Below are 20000 nucleotides of genomic sequence, written 5' to 3' on the forward strand. Positions count from 1 at the left end.
CTGCAAAAAGAAAGCAGTTAGCAGGGAGCCAGGCTGCCCGCATGCAGTCTCTGGCTCAAACAATGCAGGTGACAGGGAACGTGGCTGGCTGCTCACACGCAGTCCAAGGCATTCCCTTTTGAACTGAACGCAGTGAACCACAACGGTGCATGGGCTGCACAAACGCAGTCTCCGTGCCAGCTCAAGTGGCACACGCAATGAACACAACGAATGGATGCATGGACACAAACACGGTGCACGGGCCGCCACTGCAGGCCCGTGTTGTAGCTGCCAACAGGGCAGTTCTTGCAGCTTGCAAACTGTTGCCTTGCGGATCCTGGCGCACATGGAAATGAACAGGGAGGGCAAAGCAAAAATTGAACGGGGGCTGGTGAACAGGGGCAGTCGGCATGGCATGGCAAAGGCAGCAGGCAAACACAGCCCGCAGAAGAAGGCCGCTGCAGGCAAACTCAGCCCGCAGAACCAGGCCGTTGCAGGCAAACACAGCCGGCAGGTGAACTGGCCGGCACAGGCCTTGAAGAAAAACAGCCAGCAGATGAACTGGCCGGCACAGGCCTTGCAGCACAGCAGCTGCAGACGATCCAGCCGGCACAGGCCTTGCAGCACAGCAGCTGCAGACGAAGTTGGCCGGCCTCCGCCTTGAAGCAAAACACGGCCAGCCGATGAAGTTGGCCAGCTCTTGCCGTTCAGTGGAGGTTGGTGGAGGGAGTGCGGTGGTGCTGGCCACTTGGAAGGCGGGCTCGGACCTACCTACCTGTCTCCCTCCCACCTATCGCCTTTGCCTGTCACTGTACATACCCACTCCCTTAATTTGTCAAACCCCAATTTAGCCCCAACTTATTTTTTTGTTATTTTTATTTTTACTTCCCCACTATAAATCGTCCCCTAACCCCCTTTATCGTCCTTGTTCGGCTAACCTATCCTGTCACCTAGCCTACTCCCAACCCCTACGTTCCCTTCCCGGAGGGGAATAAGGGAGAGCTAACGTCCTGTGTCGAGGCCCAACGAAGCCTCAGAATGGCCTCCCCAGAGTTCGGCGATCTAACCCAAAGTGGGTCCAGCGGCCCACAACGACAGCGAGGGGATGGATGGTGCGGAGGGGTACATCTCCTAATCTACCCTAACCATTTAACTGTTAAACTACCCCGGGGCTTTCAACAAGCGCCTCTCGCTTAAACTATTGGTTCTAACAACCCAGATTCCTGTCGCCTGTGTTGGTGTCCTTACAATTTCGGGCCTCGCCCCCCCCAATTTTCTCTCTGTGCCCTCACACGGTCTCCTGGCTGGGACACGTGGCTCCCTTTGGCAGGCACGACCCTCTGCCGAATCTCCCGCTATGGCACCCCCGGGCACTACACTGCCTCCGAGCCTACCAGCTCTCTAACACCGGGGAGTGCCCCCCATGGCACCTCCCCTGAAACGCATACGTGGCAGGCCGGCCTCCCGGGCCCCTTTCCGAGGGTCACCCATGCCCACAACACTGCCCACGCGGCTAATGGCGCCCCGGGCCCCCGCACCAAGCAGGCGCACCCGTGCCCACTACTCTATCCCGGCCCCCCATGGACCCTTGGCCTACCACGGCCGACTAGCCTGGTGCCCGGGGTACCCACTCAGCGATACTCACCTTTCGCAGCCACGCTCCCAAGCCCGTCAACAGGGCTCCTGCACCCCTCCAAATGGGTCTCGAGCCTACATTCCCACCAACAACAAAACGACCTCCATTTTTCAATTTGACTAACCCAGCTAACTCACTCTACACTGACCCCGGGGTCCCTTGGGCGGGAGTCACTCCTCCCCCCAATCACTCATCGCACCATGCATTCCCCATTCGCTCCACTCACACAGACCCGCTGGCCTCACTCACTCAACATGTACACGTACTCGCCTCACAACTCTTCAACACACTCACCGCTGAACTCTGCCATCCTTCTAACTACCTCCCCTAACTAACTCGTGCTCCCACGTCGTCCCTTATACTACAGCACGTTCCTTTTAACCTACGTAGCTAAACTACGTCCCCTCTACACATCCACTGTCTGTCACTGTCTTCTACCTCAAAAAATCATTTTATTTCCCAACCTAAATCTGGCTACAATCCCTCTAACTAATCCATTCCACGGACTCCATGAGGACTTACCCCTGCCCCATGGAGTCGGTCTAACTAAGCTAACCCTTCCCCCTAACTAGTTTCCATCCTGTGCCCAGGTAAGGAGGTCTTCCACCCCTTGCCCAGGAATCCTGTGCACCCGAAAGTGAAGCTCGCTGTTTTTTTTTTTTCATGCGCAGCACCTGCGCGGCAACTCGCGCACTTTACACCTGCCTGTGACGTCATGCAGCTGCACGTGTTCCTCGTCCCTCTTTGGACGGTACCATCCGGCAGAGATATCCCTCCTGCCGGATTCCAACCCCACGTGCAGCCATGGCGTCACCGTGCGCATAAAAAAAAAACACAAGCCCCACGTCTCGAGGGGTTCCCCACGCGAACACATGTGCTTTGCCCGTTGGAGCTTAACACACACGATCGCGTGGAGAACCCGTCCGGTCCAAATCCATTTACCTGCCTAAACTTTGTCCGTCCGCGGGATCGGCAAATCCACCGCGTGCGTTTCCGGACCGGGACTTCACTCTCGCAAGCGAGCACGTGGCGGTCTCGTGCGTGCACAGCACGGACCGCGTGCTCGCGGCTGGGTGAACCCGGCACGGTCCCCGAAATAGCTACAGCCGCTACTCGGCTTTCTCTCCTCTGTCGCCGTCTCCGTCTCCATTCCACACACGCATACCTGCGTGTTACGACGCACACAGTCCACACCATCACATTCACACCGGGAGACGCGGCTGCGTGCTCCCGCATGCCAACCGACATCTCCCTCACATACCGCTCTCTCACACACACGGCCTCCCTTGCACTCGGCCGTTCACTCACGCGTGCCTCACGACTCACACAAACCATATTACTCACACACGCGGGGGCACTCAACCGCTGTGCCTCATCCACACACCGTGCCTCACTCATACACGCGGGGGCACTCAACCGCTGTTCCTCATCCACACACCGTGCCTCACTCATACACGCGGGGGCACTCAACCGCGGTGCCTCATCCACACACCGTGCCTCACTCACACACGGTGCCTCATCCACACATGGCGTGCTGGAAGCACATACTCCGGCACCATCGCCACCACACCACTCACACACGGGGTCGCTTCCACACACGGGGCCGCACTCACCCGCGGTGCCTCATCCACACACGCGGGGGCACTCACCCGCGGTTCCTCATCCACACACGGCGTGCTGGGAAGCACGTACTCTGGCACCATCGCCACCACACCACTCACACACGGGGTCGCCTCCACACACGGGGACGCACTCACACCTTGCACCACACACACAGGGACAACCACACTGGGGATTCGTGTCCCCACAAGGGTCTCCGGGGCCTCTATACCCCCCAAGCTCTCCGTGCACCCGTCCGCAGCACTCCTCCCCTCGACCTCGCAAAGCACGACCGAACTCACCTGGTCGTGACTCGCCTCAAGGGGGCATACTCCCTCCCCTCGTTCCTGGAGGAGGCCATCCAGGTGCTCGCACTGGGTCCCCACACGCTCCGCGAGCTCACCCCCATTATCCTCCACTACCTCCGTGTGTGTGTGTGCGTCACTTACCCCGTCCAATTCACCCTCTATCTCCCGTGTCTCAACTATTATTATTTCCTTTGTCGTCACCTCGTGTCTCGTCTCACACGTTTTGGTCTCCCCATTTAATTTTTCCCTTTTGGTCACCGTCGATTCCTCTGTCACGACCCTCGCCGAACACGCCCCCCGAATTATTTTTTTACCCGCCTCCACCGCGGGCCTGTCAGCCGTTGCACCCCCTTCCAGCTCGTTTGCTCCCACACGTGGAGTCGCCATTCCCAGCTCCCTGGTCACGGCCTTCATGCCCGCCTGCAGGCATCGGCCCATGTTCTGCGTCTCACCCCGTAGCTCTTTCATTTCTTTTTTTATGTTTGTTTCCATTCCGTTCATTTGTTGTGTATTCGCATCCATCTTTTGTGTATTCGCATCCATCTTTTCGTTCATTTGTTTGTTCATGCCTTTTATTTCGTTTTTCATATTCGCTTCCATCTTTTCGATCATTTCCGCATTCATCTTTTGTGTATTCGCATCCATCTTTTCGTTCATTTGTTTGTTCATGTTCGCAATCATCTTCGCTGTCGTTTCCGCATACATTTTTGCCAGCATGGTGAATAGCTGGGTCATGTCGGGTGCGCTTGGGTGAGCCGTTTCGGCAGGGGTCGGGGAAGGGTTTTGGTGGAGAGGGGGGGGGGAGGTGTCATACACTGCGGCCGCTGCCGCACCCATTTCGGGCTCTGGGTTCAGTTGGGCGAGTCCGTGTTCCTGCACAATCAACATTTCCTGCTCGGGGATTCCATCCTGGACCATGGATTCTACACATTCTACATCCATTTTTAATACCCCCGGCTCCCGCTCGCCTTGAGACGCCATCTTGCTTCTCGTGAAGGGTTAATTTAGCTCGCTCGTAATTTGGAGGGAATCGGGGGTCGCTTCTCTCACCCCTGGACCGATTCCCGTGAATTTAGCCGGAGACAGGAGAGCCCGTTTTCCTGTTCTCCGATACCAGTGCCGTGAGGAGGGCGATGGGTTTGTATCGCACGACCTGACACCAGTGTTGCGGATTCGCGCCCGCTGGCGTGCTGACGGCCACGTAACTCGAATCGCGGCACGTCGCCCACCGGACGGACAATCCAGTCGTGACCCTCTCGGACTAACGCCGGGAACCAGTCACGGGTGGACCTTTCGGTCTCACCGCGATCGAGCCAATCAGCCCCCGCGTGGGATAGGGTTGCTCGCCAAATTCGACCTACCTAAGTACCCACGCGGAGGGTAGACCGGGCGATCGCACCTCGCCGCAGGTCGACTTCGGACACGGGCCACTTAAGCGACCCGTTCCGTACTATCGGGATAACCGAGCGGTGTTATCGTCGACCTCGACGGTTCGATTAATTATCGGGCGTATTCAGCCCACTACCAACCCTTTACGTGAAGCAAGATGAGGATTCAAAGAAAGAAATGACGAAGCGAAGCGGGAAACAGTTCAACACAAAGCACATTTATTCGCGGCACATGGGAGCACACATATTCAATTCCACCAAAAGCACATAGAAAAGAAAAACACAATTCAATTTACACAAAAAGCAAATATAAAAGAGAAACACAATGCAGAGCTAATACCGACTACCGAGCACACGGCAACACTTATACAATTTTACTTCACAGACGGCGCCGACAACACATACCCAAAACCAAGGAAAGAATACCCTCAAGGATGAGGCGGGCCTGAGGCCGAGACCGGGTCGGGCCTACCCGTCTGGTGATGAGACGCGGAGCGGCGATGGTGCCTCCACTCCGCGGGCCTCGCGGACAGTGTCTGGTAGGGGGTGGGAAAGGGGCCCCCTTGGTCGCACTATCTCAGCGCGGGGGGAAACAGGAGGGGGTTGCTGATGCTCGGGGTATGGAGGATTCCTATTGTCCCGCGACGAGCGTCTCCACCTCGGCCAGGTCGCGCTGTCGGCCTCCCTGGGGTGCAGCTCCCTGCACGACGCGAGCACCCCCTCGTCTGCCCTCGCCGCCTCTCCACAGCTCAGTCCCCTCCGTTCCGACTCCAACGCACACGACGACCAGCTCCTTCTTGCCAACTCCACCGCCCGCGAAGTCTTGACTCTCTGTTCCCTCTCGACTCTCCTACTCTCCTACTCTACTACTCTCTGTTCCCTCTCGACTCTCCTACTCCCTGGACTGACGAACACGGTCGCTTTTTATCAGCCCCGTAGCTTCGCCCTCTCATCTTTGACCCCCTCCCTTCGACCTTTCATCTCGCTCCCCATTGGCCCGAGAAAAAGTGGGCGTGAATGCTTTTTGATCCATAAATTTGCATATATCGATCGCCCTCCAACGCCCTGGAGGCGGGGCCAAATCGCCCCTCGCTCACCGATTGGACGGCAAAAAGTGGGCGTGTGTCATTTTTGATCCGTTTTTGAAGCACAAAATCCGTGATTTTGTACACGCTGTTCGGCGCGCGCCCTGCACGAGTCCAACACCGGTACCCACAGGCGGCGCAAGAACGGTGGCGATGCGACGGTTGCGAGGTGTGACGTGAAGGTCGTGGCGGTTGTGGTGAAGCGGTGGTTGGTGGTAGTAACAATGGCGGTTGGTCCAAATTAAAGATAGTAAAAGAAAAACGGCTATCCTGAAGAGTCGCAGCACGCATAAATGACATGTATTCCCACTAGACAACGGGTTTGGGCCTAACTACACATGTACTTACCGAGATACCTCACCTAAGGGACCTGAATGGTGGTTTGCGAATTTGGTAACCACAACAATATATACATATATATATATATATATATATATATATATATATATATATATATATATATATATATATATATATATATATATATACATCTATCTATAATTCCAACAATCTCTGTGTGTCTGTGTGTCTGTGTCTGTGACCACTGTTTCTCGACAACCACTGGTCCGATCTAATTGAAACTTGCCAGGTATATTGCTGGGTACCTGAGTATGTGCCTTTTCAAGGTTTGATATTAATCGGACAAGTGGTTCCCAAGTTATGGCCAATTATTTACTAAACCAATGACAGAACATGGTGCTATGACGTCACGATTGACGTCACAATTCTTTTTTTTTTGCACGTACGGCCACGCACGTACGGGCACGCGAGAGCGAAGGAACTGGCAAAGTGGTTGTTTCTGGCACGCGGCATGAAAGTTTTTTTTTTTTTTTGCACGTACGGGCACGTACTAGTACATACAACGCAAGTCAAAAAACACGCCTGTGAAAAAACTACTTCTGACAAAAGACAGCTTTTACTTGCACCTTCAATGGTGTATCGACCAGTTAAGAATATGGTGAGAGGCTAGCATCACCATGCAAGAGTTTTTGGACCACACAGAGTTTGTCGATGGAAAGATGGTGGATGGGACATCTATATTGCCATAGTTGATGAACCAGCCTGCTGCTGCCCCAGAATTGTTAAATGACCTCGTGTTCAATTGCTTCCCGGACTTCTGAGGTTCTCGATGCACGTGCCTTGAAAATGACCAGCCTTGTACGGCAGTATGTACCTGTGAAGGCCTGTGCCCTGTTGACACAACATAAGAATCTACTGCAAGTGTAAATCCTCTGACACATATTACACCGTATGACAGCGAGTCCGACATGAATCAGACTACATGTAGTTTGAGAGTTTTGAGAAATTATAACTCATTCATCTAAGAGAGGAATGAGTTATAATTTGGCACACTTTATTGACCATGGTGTAAATGTTTCTCTGACTGTTTTTGCATATACTTTTGTTGCATTTCCTTAGACCAACAAACCGTGCGTTAGACACTAAAATCATCCATCTATGTATTATATATACTGATGAACGTGAACAGATGTGAAAACGTCGGCCATTTTGAGAAATGGTGACACATGCAAACTGCCCTCACTTTTCAGCCTGTCATCACATTGTTTTTTAACATATGAATTCATCAAATATTTATTCCGGCTGTGTGAAGAAATGTTATTATTCCGTCACCGGTTAGTCAAAAACTAAGGCCTTTTTTGCCTCATGGTGCAGGCCTAATAGGTTTGCAGGAATGAGGATTTTTAGACATAAACATGAGGGTGGGTTTGACATTTCTGTCTTTTCCAATTAGTGACGCATATCTGAAGTCACATTGAATTACTTCTCCACTTTTGCTAAAACACTCAAGGAAATAACTATACTATATTAAGTATTTATTAACCCCTCGGAATAATTTCCGCAACAATACAATATGACATAATGCAATATGTATTTTTATGTAATAGTTCGACCGATCACATTGTGACAATCCTATTTACCAAAAATGGTGAGGTTTTACTATCATTCTGAAAGATACTCCATATCATATCTACAATTTAATTTGCGGATAAGACAGCCAGCTTGATACTCTCTCTGTAGAACTGCGTGCTCCATAATGTAAAACTATTGCCAATTGTTGTTGGATGAGTTCGTTTAAATTTTTTGTTTTTTAAGCAGCAAATAAAATAATGAACAGAAAAGATCAAATTCGCAAGAGATAAGTGAGTAGAAACAGCAGTAGTTACCAGAGTTGGTGTCAAAGCCACCCAATGCTCGCCTGTTTATACATTTATCGTTTTTAAAAGACTAGTCTAATAATTCATATTTTTATAAAGCATTGCAGTGAAGTCTGATCCAAATAATTTAAAAGTAATATATGTATTTGTATATTGTGATCAGTAACAAGAGCGCAAGTGAGCACAATATACGCCCAAACAAGAAGGTATATACAGAATTGTGCTCCTACATGGAAAACAGCATCCTGGTTGCCATGGCAACCACTTTAGATGACGAACGTATGTCGCGACACACCGTCTCCACAGTCTGTACCGATGTACCAAATATGAAACGTGAAAGTTGAAAACTTTGGGAGTTAGAGTGCGGACAGGAACGGACGGACGGACGACCGGTATCACATAATACGCCCCGATATATATATATATATATATATATATATATATATATATATATATATATATATATATATATATATATATATATATATATATATATATATATATATATGTCGGGCATATAAAAAATAGTGTGGTAGATAAAAACATTAGAAAGGAAAAAATGACTTGCACCAAAAACTTTAACATTTTCACGCTCACGCTGACGCTCACGCCGGGGGTTTCGCTATAGCTCTCTGTTCTCCGAACAGGCGAGCTAAAAAAGCAGGAACAAATGGCGTTTAAGAGTCATTGCCATCAAAATTCAAAGTAAATTTGAGAAGCGAGACTCGGGGAAATAAATAAATCGTTGAAAAAAAATACAGGGGAAATAGAACTGGAAAGTGAATGAAAAGGAATCTAAAGCATTATACTTGGTGAACACGGTGAAGAAGTTTGTAACTGTGGGTTACAGGAGTTTTACTGGTTTTATATTGAGAAAGCGGTGACATCTCATAGACTGGCTTACCTGGGAATTGACACAAAGGAGAACCGGGACACAAGGAAGGCATTGGAAATCTTTATGAATTGACAGTAGGCCTCTCCATTTTCATCGTCGTTTATGATGACCCTGGGGATTGAATTTATATTGAACCATTCCCAAGCAAGCTTGCTAGCTGTTGAGCCTTTCTCATAAATGCAGTCGACTCGGTGATTTGAAGAGCTTTAGGCAAGCTTTATGCAATGAATTTGTATTCGTTAAGTTGTCAGTATGCCGCATGCACTTTACCATCAGAGCCATCTTTATTTGTTCTGACCCTCAAGCTATGTGTTTCAATTCGACATTCTTGATAGATATTATTGCTTTCGAGTACAATCTGCAGCAAATTTCTGGTGTAAATGGCAGCAGAGTATCCACCGCAACCATAGGTCATGTGATGGTCATCGGTGATCAAACTGCGCATTGTATTGCAAACATTTAGCGATATGGCTCTGTTGATCATCAAAGCAGTGAAATCTGTGCATGCTTTTATTTTTTTCTCATTTGAGTGATGCTAATAAAGGCATCACAGTGTCAATGCAAAAAGGAACCAGAGGTGAGAGAGTGGATAGAGAAGGAATTGCATAAAGTGGCATGCACTCTCTACTTTCAATACACTCAAGTTATTACCAAAACATCATGAAGTTTTGAGAAAATGGTGGCATATGCAAAATGCCCATGACGGTTTCTTTTTCCAGTGGATTCTGCATTGACTATGAGCGAACTAAGGTGCAAGACACTGAAGGATATTTAGATTACTGTAACAGTTGTCGATTGTCTTAGAATTCCCATTCGAAATTTATGGACAATTTTACACTGTGAAATGTTTGCTTTGTGTTGGGCAGCTTATCACAAGCAGCGGATCTGGACACTCTGTGGGTGACAACGGTGTGGCTCCCAGAATTGGGCCTTCCCCAGCATGCACCTGCATTTCGTGCGCAGCTCATAGATGGGCGGCTCCTGCGCACACTCACCCGCCGTGATCTGGAGAAGCAGCTGCACGTGACACGAAGACAGCATCAGCAGAGCGTGCTTTGTGGAATGGTGCTGCTTCGGCGAGTCGGTTTCAACAAGCAGGTCCGTTGGTTTGGATTCATAATAATGCTCACAGCTGCCTGGAATTTTTCAGTGTTTATTCCCAAGGACTCCTCCCGACAATTCATAACAAATTTTATTTTAATCACATTCTATTTAGTGTTTTTTTTTTTTTTTGCTTTTAATTAGCATGTGCTCTTTATTGCTTATAATTTATTTCTCACATATTTAGGATGCCTTTTACTTTGAATGGCCTTTTATAGATCGTGGTGATAAATTGATGAACTCATGTTGTTAGGTGCTCAGTGAAAGGAGGAAGCAGTGTGAGAATGAAGACCACGACATCATCGTGTGGACAAATCAGCGGGTTGTGAAGTGGCTTCGGTCCATTGACCTTCACGTGAGTGTTGTGATGGACTGGACTTCCATTATTTCTACTCTAAAACAATGAGACAACACAATTGCAGCTGTGGAAACACGAGCCCATTATCCATCAACACTCACCTTCTGTAACAAGTCTTTTGGAAAGGCAACAGGGTGCTATCCTTTTTATCTCTTCCCCAAAAATCCCTTTATAGACCCTAATTGAGGCGCTTGCCTGCCTAGGGGCTTATATTTTGGGCCTTGTCCTTCCATCAGTGCATCTGTCAGCAGCCTCTCCTCAGAGGTGACTCAACACATTTATTTCATCATCGGAACATGTATGCAATAATTGCTGGGTGTAGGGCATATCAAATTATTTTGTGGTCGGAGCAAATTTCGAATTTTGGCAATTAAAAATATTTATATTATGGGAGAGAATTGTTCAGGATAATGGTTCCCAAAAGCATGTACACTATTTCTGAACAGTAATTGCTCAGGAATCGTGTATATGCTTTTGGGAACCATTATATTTATTTAAATACACTTTACCATTTCTACTACCAAAACACAACTTTGAATTATTTATTTATATACACTTTACCATCACTTCTATCTGCATACCACCATGAATTTTTTTTTGATGTTTATTTAATTTAAATGTTGAATCTACATGTCCCTTTTACAGGTGCGGTTGGGGACTGTGTCCTCCTTGAGGACTTGTATTCTTCTCAGTTTTACACAGGATTGGCTTTGTGCCTTCGAACCAAAGCGATTTCAATGGCCTTCACATGTCATTCTTGATAACAAAGTTGACCACAAAGGGGCAATAACAGATGTCAGATTTCACCAATTAGCAGATTTCTCTTTTATTTTATTTTTTCTGGGAAAAGTCCTTTTTTGACATTATTTTTCAAGTTTTGAGAAGTTTTTTCTTGAAATAATTAGCATCATTGCAATGCCCACTTAACTCCTAATGGAAAACTCATCTGGAAAAGGACAAAAGTTAGTCAAAGTCAGCAAAAAAAAAGACTAGTTTTCTCATCCATAAGTCGATAATTGAGTGCGAACCCCCTCTGAAACATTGCTTCACCTTCTTTCCTACAGTGGTTAGCATAATTCTCTCAATATTTGCTTGAAAAAAAAATGTTGTCCACTTAATGTCCAAGTGGTATTGCCATGAAATGTGGGCTGGTGTCATGTGCAAAGCAGAAGAGGATTGTACCCGCTCTTGTATCAGGCAGATTGTACCTGCTCTGGAAGGAATTGATGAGCCAGCTTGATTTTTGCTTGCAGTTGAATAGCAATGGCTTAAACGAGAAGGGTTTTCAAAATCCGAGAATAAAATTCTGACAGCATTCAGGCAAATTCTAATCCACACATTATAGTAAATCCTGCCAGTGCCCTCACCACTCAAACATTTTATTTTGTTTGCACGCACATGCAAGGTTATTTGTTTATTTCACTTTTTTTTTCTTCTTCAATCCCCACTGATCTGCCGGAATAATCTACATTGTAATACTCTCCTCCAGTGTGTCTGTCCGTTCTTGGTGGGTTTCCCCCATTAAGGGAGGAGCTTTCCCTTGTCCAGGGAAGGGCTTCAAAGTCAAATCTCTATCATTTTGTTCACTCCGCATAACTCTGCTCGGCTCCACAGGCCTCTTTTGTCAAGCTCACATTTTCTGACTCTCTCACTGCTTTATCTTATCTCTAATTCAATATCTGATTTCATTTTTAGCTCAGCTGGAACATAGTTCAGGGGAGCTTATGGGATGGCGTGTCGTCAGTCCATCCGTCCGTCCACAAATACTTTCAACTTCTTCTCTGAAACTACACATACAATTTCAATGAAACTTTACCACAATGTTCATCACCATGTCTGCACCAAAGTTTATTCATGGCATAAAAAAAAATTGGGCCTGAAGAGGGTCTAACAGGGGTTGCCCCCCAAAATAGGTATTTGCTTTCTTCTCAGAAACTACACATGCAATTCTGATGAAACTTTACCACAATGTTCACCATCATGTATGTACCAAAGTTTGTTCATGCCATTAAAAAATTCCAGGTCTAAGGGGTCTATGGGAGGGTTGTCCCCAAAATTGGTATTTGCTTTCTTCTCAGAAACTACACACACAATTCCGATTAAACTTGACCACCGCCTTCATCATCCATGATGTACTAAAGTTCACCACACTAACCATCAAGCCAAGGGGAGGAGGGACTGACGCTTGGACAGGAGAAGCTCCTACCCTATCGTCACCGCTCAACTCTACCCCCGGCTCGCTTCCTTCAAGTGGGTCACTATCCAGTACAATCATCGCCATCTCATGCTCGTCCGCCATTTCGTGCACGTCCGCTATTTTGTACACGTCTAATCCCATCAAAAAATATGTATTTCCCTTAAATTTCCAAGTGTTTTTTTTCTCCCGACACCAATTATTATGATCAACAATTTCATGTTCCCTGTGAAATGTTGTTCAGAGTTCGAATCCCACACTCCTGACTCCAAACATCGTGGGTCTTGCACTTCCAAGGGAGTCGGGGGGGGGGGAAGGGTTCATACCCCACTCCTGATCAACAAATGTCGCGGTCTTGGCACTGAGATTAATCCCCCTGACCCAATTGTGGTGGATGGGCGGTTCACATCGACAAGGCCGAATCGCCGAGCGGTTTTCCTTGGAGGCGGACAGGTGATCCTCAGAGATTATGGCCCACGTGGGAGGGAATGGGCGGCAGAGGGATGGAGGCACACGGGTTGTACTCAAACCCAATGCAGATACGCGGACACCAGCAACTTAAATAAATAATGATTTATTAAACAGAAAATCAAGTTATAATAGAACAAATCAAGACGTGAAGTAACCTAAATTTAATTTTGAGGGGCCTTCACACAGACTTAAATACAGACAAGGGGAACAGAATAAAAAAAGAAAAATAACCCCTCCTTTATTTCGGCACTTAGCTTCAGGTCCAGGAGTGAGTTTCAGTAGCTTGAAAGTCACCAAACTGCTTCGTCACAGCATGGGAAGACGCACACCAAAATGGCGCCAAGCCGCTCTCTGGGCGCGAAACGTACTTGAGGTAATTGGTGAGGCGGTGTTCAACCAGGGCTCACCAACCGTCGCGAGGTTTCCTCGTCGATCACGCTTGCTGATGCCGCGGATCTCTGCAGAATGGTGCCACTCCCTTCGGTGATCTACACGAGGCTTCGAGTTCGGTCTCTCATGACCAAACCAAAAGTCAATGCCCAGCGTCTTGCTCCACCGCGCGAGCCAATTCACCTCAGCACGAATACGAGAATCACACATCCATTTTGTCATGCCAAGAGGAGAGCAAAGCAAAATCCTCCGTTCCAGCCATGTTCCTCTCACAACTACTCTCTGCTCCTCGAACCTCACCCTTCTTCCACACGCTCTCTTACGTCACGCCCATCAACCATCCACCTCCATGCGTGACTTATTTGCACGAAAAATAGGGAAGGAGGGGCTTCTGTTTGCTTGAACATTTGGCTCGCTTGTTGGTATATAAACATCATTCTTTCATTGCTGGCTTGTAATACAAAAAACAGAGGGAAATGTCACAGGGGCAGTTAGATACTGGGGGAATTAGTCTTAATCCCTATCTAATTAACACAGCACCACCCACCATCATGTAACACTTAAGCTCACAGTCTCCCAACTTAATTTACATTGAGATGTCTCCTACATGTCCCCTACACTACACGGACCAAGCAACTCTATGCATTCCAAGCTCTCTCATGAAATTCCCCCATCGACCCCACAAACATAACAACATCGATTTGTGCAGTGTCTGTCCTGTCCTGTGCTGTCAGTGAACGACTCTCTCAAACGTTTGTGAAGTTCTACCAAATTTCCGGGCCACACTTTCCTCTACCATGTGTGTGTATGTCCCAAGGGTATTTCAAAAAAAAAAAAATTGTTTGGAAAAAAAGCAAATTTTTTTTTTTGAAATTAAAAAAAAAAAAATTTCAAACTTTTTTTTTTTTTTTTTTTTTTTTTTTGTATACCTTGGTCGAGGCTCGTATGAGAGCTAACACACAACTCACAGCAAGGAGGCATGAGACAAGAGGGGCGGGAGTGGAAGGGACAAAACATTGGGGAACAGACACAGGTGAACTGTGGAAGGGAGAGGGATGGGGATGGGACGGGGAACATGGCGAGGGGAAGATGGACATTAAAGGGATTTTCAGGAAGGAAAGCAGGAGAATTGAAGGAAGTGGGCTTGGGTGGATTATCGGGGGTAGAAAAGATCGAGGATTTGGATGGGGGAAGATAAGAGGTGGTGGTGAACAGCTGTTTTGAAAGCCTGAAGGGAAGAATGGGAAAGAATAGAGTGAGGAAGTTTATTCCAAAGGCGGGAAAAAAGAGGAATGAAAGAGTGATGATGAGCAGTGATTCGTGATTTTGGTAGTTTTACCAGAAGGGGGTTGTTGGCGGACCTTGAGCGCCCTGTGGAAATGTGGTTGGGACAAATCGCAGAGAGAGCAGGGGGGGCAAGGCTGGAGAGGAGTCGGTAGAAGACAGAAAGACCACCGACCAACCTGCGGTGATTGAGTGAGAGGCCCAAAGACTCAGCTTCATTGCGGGAGATGCCAATGATCTTAAAAGCCCTGGTTTTGACAGCGTGAAGTCGAGAAAGGTGGGAGGCAGGAGCACCAGCCCAGAGGGGAGAGCAGTACTCCATCAGGCTACGGACAAAAGCTTTGTAAGTGGTCAGGAGCTCAAGAGGGCCGAGGAAGGACTTTGCACGACGGAGGATTCCCAGTCGGCGACTGGCTTTTGAGGCAAGGTTGGAAATGTGACTTTCCCAGGAAAGGTCATGGCAGATAGTGAGACCCAGAAGCTTGAAAGAAAAGACTTCTTCCAGAGGATTGTTGAGAAAGTGGATGGGGGTTTTGTAAACGGTCCTTTCGAAGAGACATAGTGAGAGTGTGAGATTTGTCTGGATTGAAAGACATGTTCCACGTGTTGGACCAGTTTGTGATTTTATCCAGATCTGCAGTGAGCGAAGAAGCTGCTGCTTGCCGGTCTGAGGGATGACAGATGGTACGGCAGAGGGTTGAGTCATCGGCAAAGAGAAATAGAGGATTTTCCAGAGAGTCCGAGAGATCATTGATGAAAACCAGAAAAGAACAGGGCCCAGAACGCTACCTTGAGGAACTCCAGCCTGCACAGGAAGAGGGGATGAAAGAACTCCATTTAGGGCCACACGTTGACTGCGACAGGAGAGGAAGTCTGCGAGCCATGAGTGGAGATGGCCTTGAATACCATGGGCAGAGAGTTTGGTGAGTAGGGCAGGGTGCCAGACTGTGTCAAAAGCACGTGATATGTCCAGGGATACGGCTCGGATTTCCTGTCTGGCATTGAGGACCTCCATCCATTGATGGGAGAGCAGTAGCAGCATATCTAGGGTAGAGTGACCTGGTCTGAAACCAAATTGATGATTGGAAATCAAGCCATTGGAGAAGAGGAAGGATTTCATGTCTGAAGCGATGATGGATTCCATAACCTTGCTGATGATTGGGAGAAGGCTGATTGGTCTATAGTTACAGGGATCTGTTTTTGCACCTTTTTATGCAGGGCAGTGATGTTAGCAGATTTCCAAGCAGATGGCAGATGACCTTGGGAAAATGAGAGGGTGAATAGAACAGAGAGAGGGTGAGCAAGAGCAGAAGAGCAGGCTTTGAGGACACGTGGGCTGATGCCGTCTGGACCGGTTGCAGAATCTGACTCGAGGTTTGAAAGCAAGCTCTCCACCTTGTCAGGAGAAAAGGATACAGAGTCCAGGGACAGTTGGGTGCGACTGGGTAAAGTGGGTAGAGATAGTGATGGGTTTGGGACAAAAGATTTAGCTGCAAACACCGAGTTTAGACATTCAGCTTTATCACGTGTGGAATCAGCAGTGCGGCCATTTGAGGTAAGGGAGGGGATGGAGGGGGAACATACACCAGAAACAGATTTGATTAAACGCCACCAGGATTTTGAGGAGGGAGAGAGGTTTGAGAGTTCAGACTTGAGATGAGAAAGATGTTGTTTTCTGGCTCTCCTGAGGGTAGCTACACACTTGTTCCGAGCTTTGTGGAAAGAACTGAGATTGCCCTCAGTTGGGTTTGCTTTCCATGAGGCAAAGGCAAGTTGTTTCAGGACAACTGCTTCGCCACAAGCTTCAGTAAACCAAGGGCGGGAGGAAGGGTAAGACAACTGAACACGAGAGGGGATAAATCTGTGCATGAGGGAGAGCAAGTTTCTTTGAAAGAATTCCCAGGATGAGTTGATGTTTGAGAAAGTAGTGATAGGAGACCAGTCTGTAAGTTTGATGGCTGCTCGGAGACCCTGCCAGTCGGCTTGAGTGAAATGCCAGACTCGACGGCGGTGAGGTGGTTCTCTGATAACAGCCAGAGAGATGTCCACTTTAACAAGGACGTGGTCAGAAGAACCAATTGGAGCGAAGGAAGAGCAGCAGATATTGTCAGGGAAATTTGTCAAAATCAGATCCAGAAGAGATGGAGTACCATTGGTTGAGATCCGGGTCGGGAAGTTGACCGATTGAGTCAGTCCCAATGAGTCACAGAAAGCTTTTGCTGATGTCCCATGGCAGGTGAGAGAGGTACCCACACCTAGCCAACTGGCGTGATGACAATTGAAGTCGCCACATAAGAGGAAGAGAGAGTTTGGATGAGAAGATCGAAGATGGTCCATGTTTTTGGAGAGTGAGGTGTAGATGGAGTCATCACTGTTCGGTGGACGGTACAGTACACATATAAACATGAGGTGGGAGTGGAGGGGAAGCCGAAGCCAGAGGTATTCCTGGGGGTGTGGGGGAGTGAGAGCAGTGCAGGGAGAGTGAGGAATAGAGTCTTTGATGAAGAGAGCAACACCTCCACCAGGACGAGGCTCAGGTCTGTCATACCGTAAGAGGGAGTAACCAGGGAGAGATACTTGGGAGTCAGACACGTCTTGGGAGAGGAAAGTTTCTGTTATGCAGATTATGTCTGGTTTGTCAGTGGCAACCTGCATGGAAAGATCTGAAAGGTTTGAGCGAAGGCCCCGGATATTTGAGGTCCACACTTTTAATGAAGAGGTAGGGGAGGAGGCTTTTGGTGCAGGAGGTGGAGGGGGCGGGGGAGGGTCGGACGAGGGACGAGGGGGGGAGGTAAGGAGGGTTGCTGAAGGAGTGTGGGGTATTGCAGAATAGCGAGGGGAGGGGGCCGAATGAGGAGGAGAAAAGGCTCTGTGGTGCTGTGAGAGAGGGGGGGACAAGAGACAAGGAAGATGGCAGTTGAGGATTTGAGGAGGTGGAGTGAAGAGATGGAGGTGAGAGGGCAGTGGAGGGAGGCAGGTTGGTGGATGAGAGGGGGGCAACTTAGAGAAGGAAGAGTGAGGGGGATGAAAGGTGGGATAAAGGTGACGGGGAATTTTTGAAAGAGGTGAGAGGGAGGCTTGGAGGGAGAAGAGTGGGATGGTTGCTTTGAGAGTGAGAGTGAGGGGTGAGGGGGGTGAGTTGGCACTGAAGTTGGAAAAAAAGAATGGTTGATGGAAAGCGAGCATCCATGGCAAACTGTGGTTTTTAAAAGTTTTAGGTCAGAGATGCGATTTAACACAATTCTTGATGGATGCAATGAAGGCGAATTCAGAGCATGGAGAGAAGAAGCGCTGTAATAGTTGGATTTTTTAGGCAAGGAATGAAGGAGAGGTCGAAATGAGAGCAGTCTGTTAAAATAGCAGAAGAGTAGTGCATTGTGAAACAGTAAAGAGTACCACATGTGTGAGAGAGGAACTTAAATCCTCAAATTCAATTGCTGTAAAAATTAATAATCACACATATTACAAATAGATTCGCAAAATAAATGTTCGATCTCTCCTTGGTGTAAATCGTGACAACATACAACTCACGCAATTATCCTCACCGCCATTTAGAATTTATTAGAAATACCTCACCACCACATAACCAGTATATATATATATATATATATATATATATATATATATATATATATATATATATATATATATATATATATATATCTTCTTCTTCTTCTTTCGGCTGCTCCCGTTAGGGGTCACCACAGCGGATCATCCGTATGATCCGCATAGTGATTTGGCACGTTTTACGCCGGATGCCCTTCCTGACGCAACCCTGGTCGCCTCTTACGACACAGGGATATGGTACACCTATTTTAACCGGGGTATACACCGGCCCAGTATACTGGTACTCATTTCGCCGACCTCAGAAGGATGACAGGCTGAGTCAACCCCCTGGTGTATTAATTCAGTGGCCCAACGGGGCTTGAACTCAGGACCTTTTGGATCCCAAGCCGCTGCCCTAACAACTGCGCCAGCACCAGGCTCATTCATATATATATATATATATATATATATATATATATATATATATATATATATATATATATATATATATATATATATATATATATATATATATATATGTATATGTATATGTATATGTATATGTGTATATACGTATATATATATATATATATATATATATATATATATATATATATATATATATATATATATATATATATATATATATATATATATATATACACTGAAGGACCAATTTTGTGCTCCTCGCGATCGCGTCACGTTTTTCTCGGTCCTGTGACCTGGACTGAAAGACACTTCGTACCTGTAAGAGTGCATCGCACATCATGGCAATAGTCAACTTTCAACTCTGAAGCAGAATAAACACTTTTCGTTGAGACGGGGGCAGGGAGTGAAGAGGCGGGGGGCAAGGTTAGCAAATTTTTGGGCGGGGGTAAACAAATTGAAAGCAGGAGATGGGGGGGGGAATGGGGCGGGGGCTGGGGTGAATTAGGCGGGGTTTTGTGTGAGGGGGTGGACAGGGGCGGGGGCAAGTGGGGCAGGGAGTGAAGAGGCGGGGCCGGGGTAATTACATTTTTGGGCGGGGTTAAGCAAGTTGAAGGCAGAGGGAAATGGGGGCAGGGGCGGGGGATGAGTAGACGGGGACAAGCACGCCCTGTCCAGTCCATGTCCCTCGAGTGTGGGTGAGCTGGTGAGGCTGGTTGAATGAATGGAATCTGTCTGTGACGGGGTTTCGGCTGGTGTGTATATATATATATATATATATATATATATATATATATATATATATATATATATATATATATATATATATATATATATATATATATATTCACACATACTACCAGTCAAAAGTTTTAGAACATCCCCATTTCTCCAGTTTTTACTGAAATTTAAGCAGTTCAAGTCCAGTGAATAACCTGAAATGGTACAAAGCCAAGCGGTAAACTGCCAGAGGTTAAAAAAAAGTTTAAGTTATCATAAACTGAAAAATAATGTAAATTTCAGAGTTGTAAAGAACTCATTTTTCCCCCATTTGTAAACCCCCATTTTTCCAGTTTTACTGAAAAGTTCCATTTAAAAAAGGCCCTTTTCAGGGAACAAGTAATGGGTTAGCAACTGCAGCTGTTCTGCAGTAATTGAAGTAA

At 47.2% G+C, this 20000-nt stretch overlaps 1 protein-coding gene across 8 annotated transcripts in view; it reads left to right on the forward strand.

Annotated features, from left to right (window-relative positions):
* LOC147018264 (kazrin-like) overlaps positions 1–20000 on the forward strand; it is a 497988-nt gene that overhangs the window by 453242 nt on the left and 24746 nt on the right. For all 8 annotated transcript variants that reach the window (XM_085897805.1, XM_085897806.1, XM_085897808.1 and 5 more), the window contains 2 exons: positions 9934–10165; positions 10422–10523. In XM_085897805.1, the coding sequence (XP_085753931.1) occupies positions 9934–10165; positions 10422–10523 (334 nt within the window). The remainder of the gene's footprint in view (positions 1–9933; positions 10166–10421; positions 10524–20000) is intronic.

The sequence above is a fragment of the Eptatretus burgeri genome, chromosome 10 (assembly GCF_056783735.1).
Source record: "Eptatretus burgeri isolate ZD-2024b chromosome 10, Ebu_testis_v1, whole genome shotgun sequence".
NCBI classification, from domain to species: domain Eukaryota; kingdom Metazoa; phylum Chordata; class Myxini; order Myxiniformes; family Myxinidae; genus Eptatretus; species Eptatretus burgeri.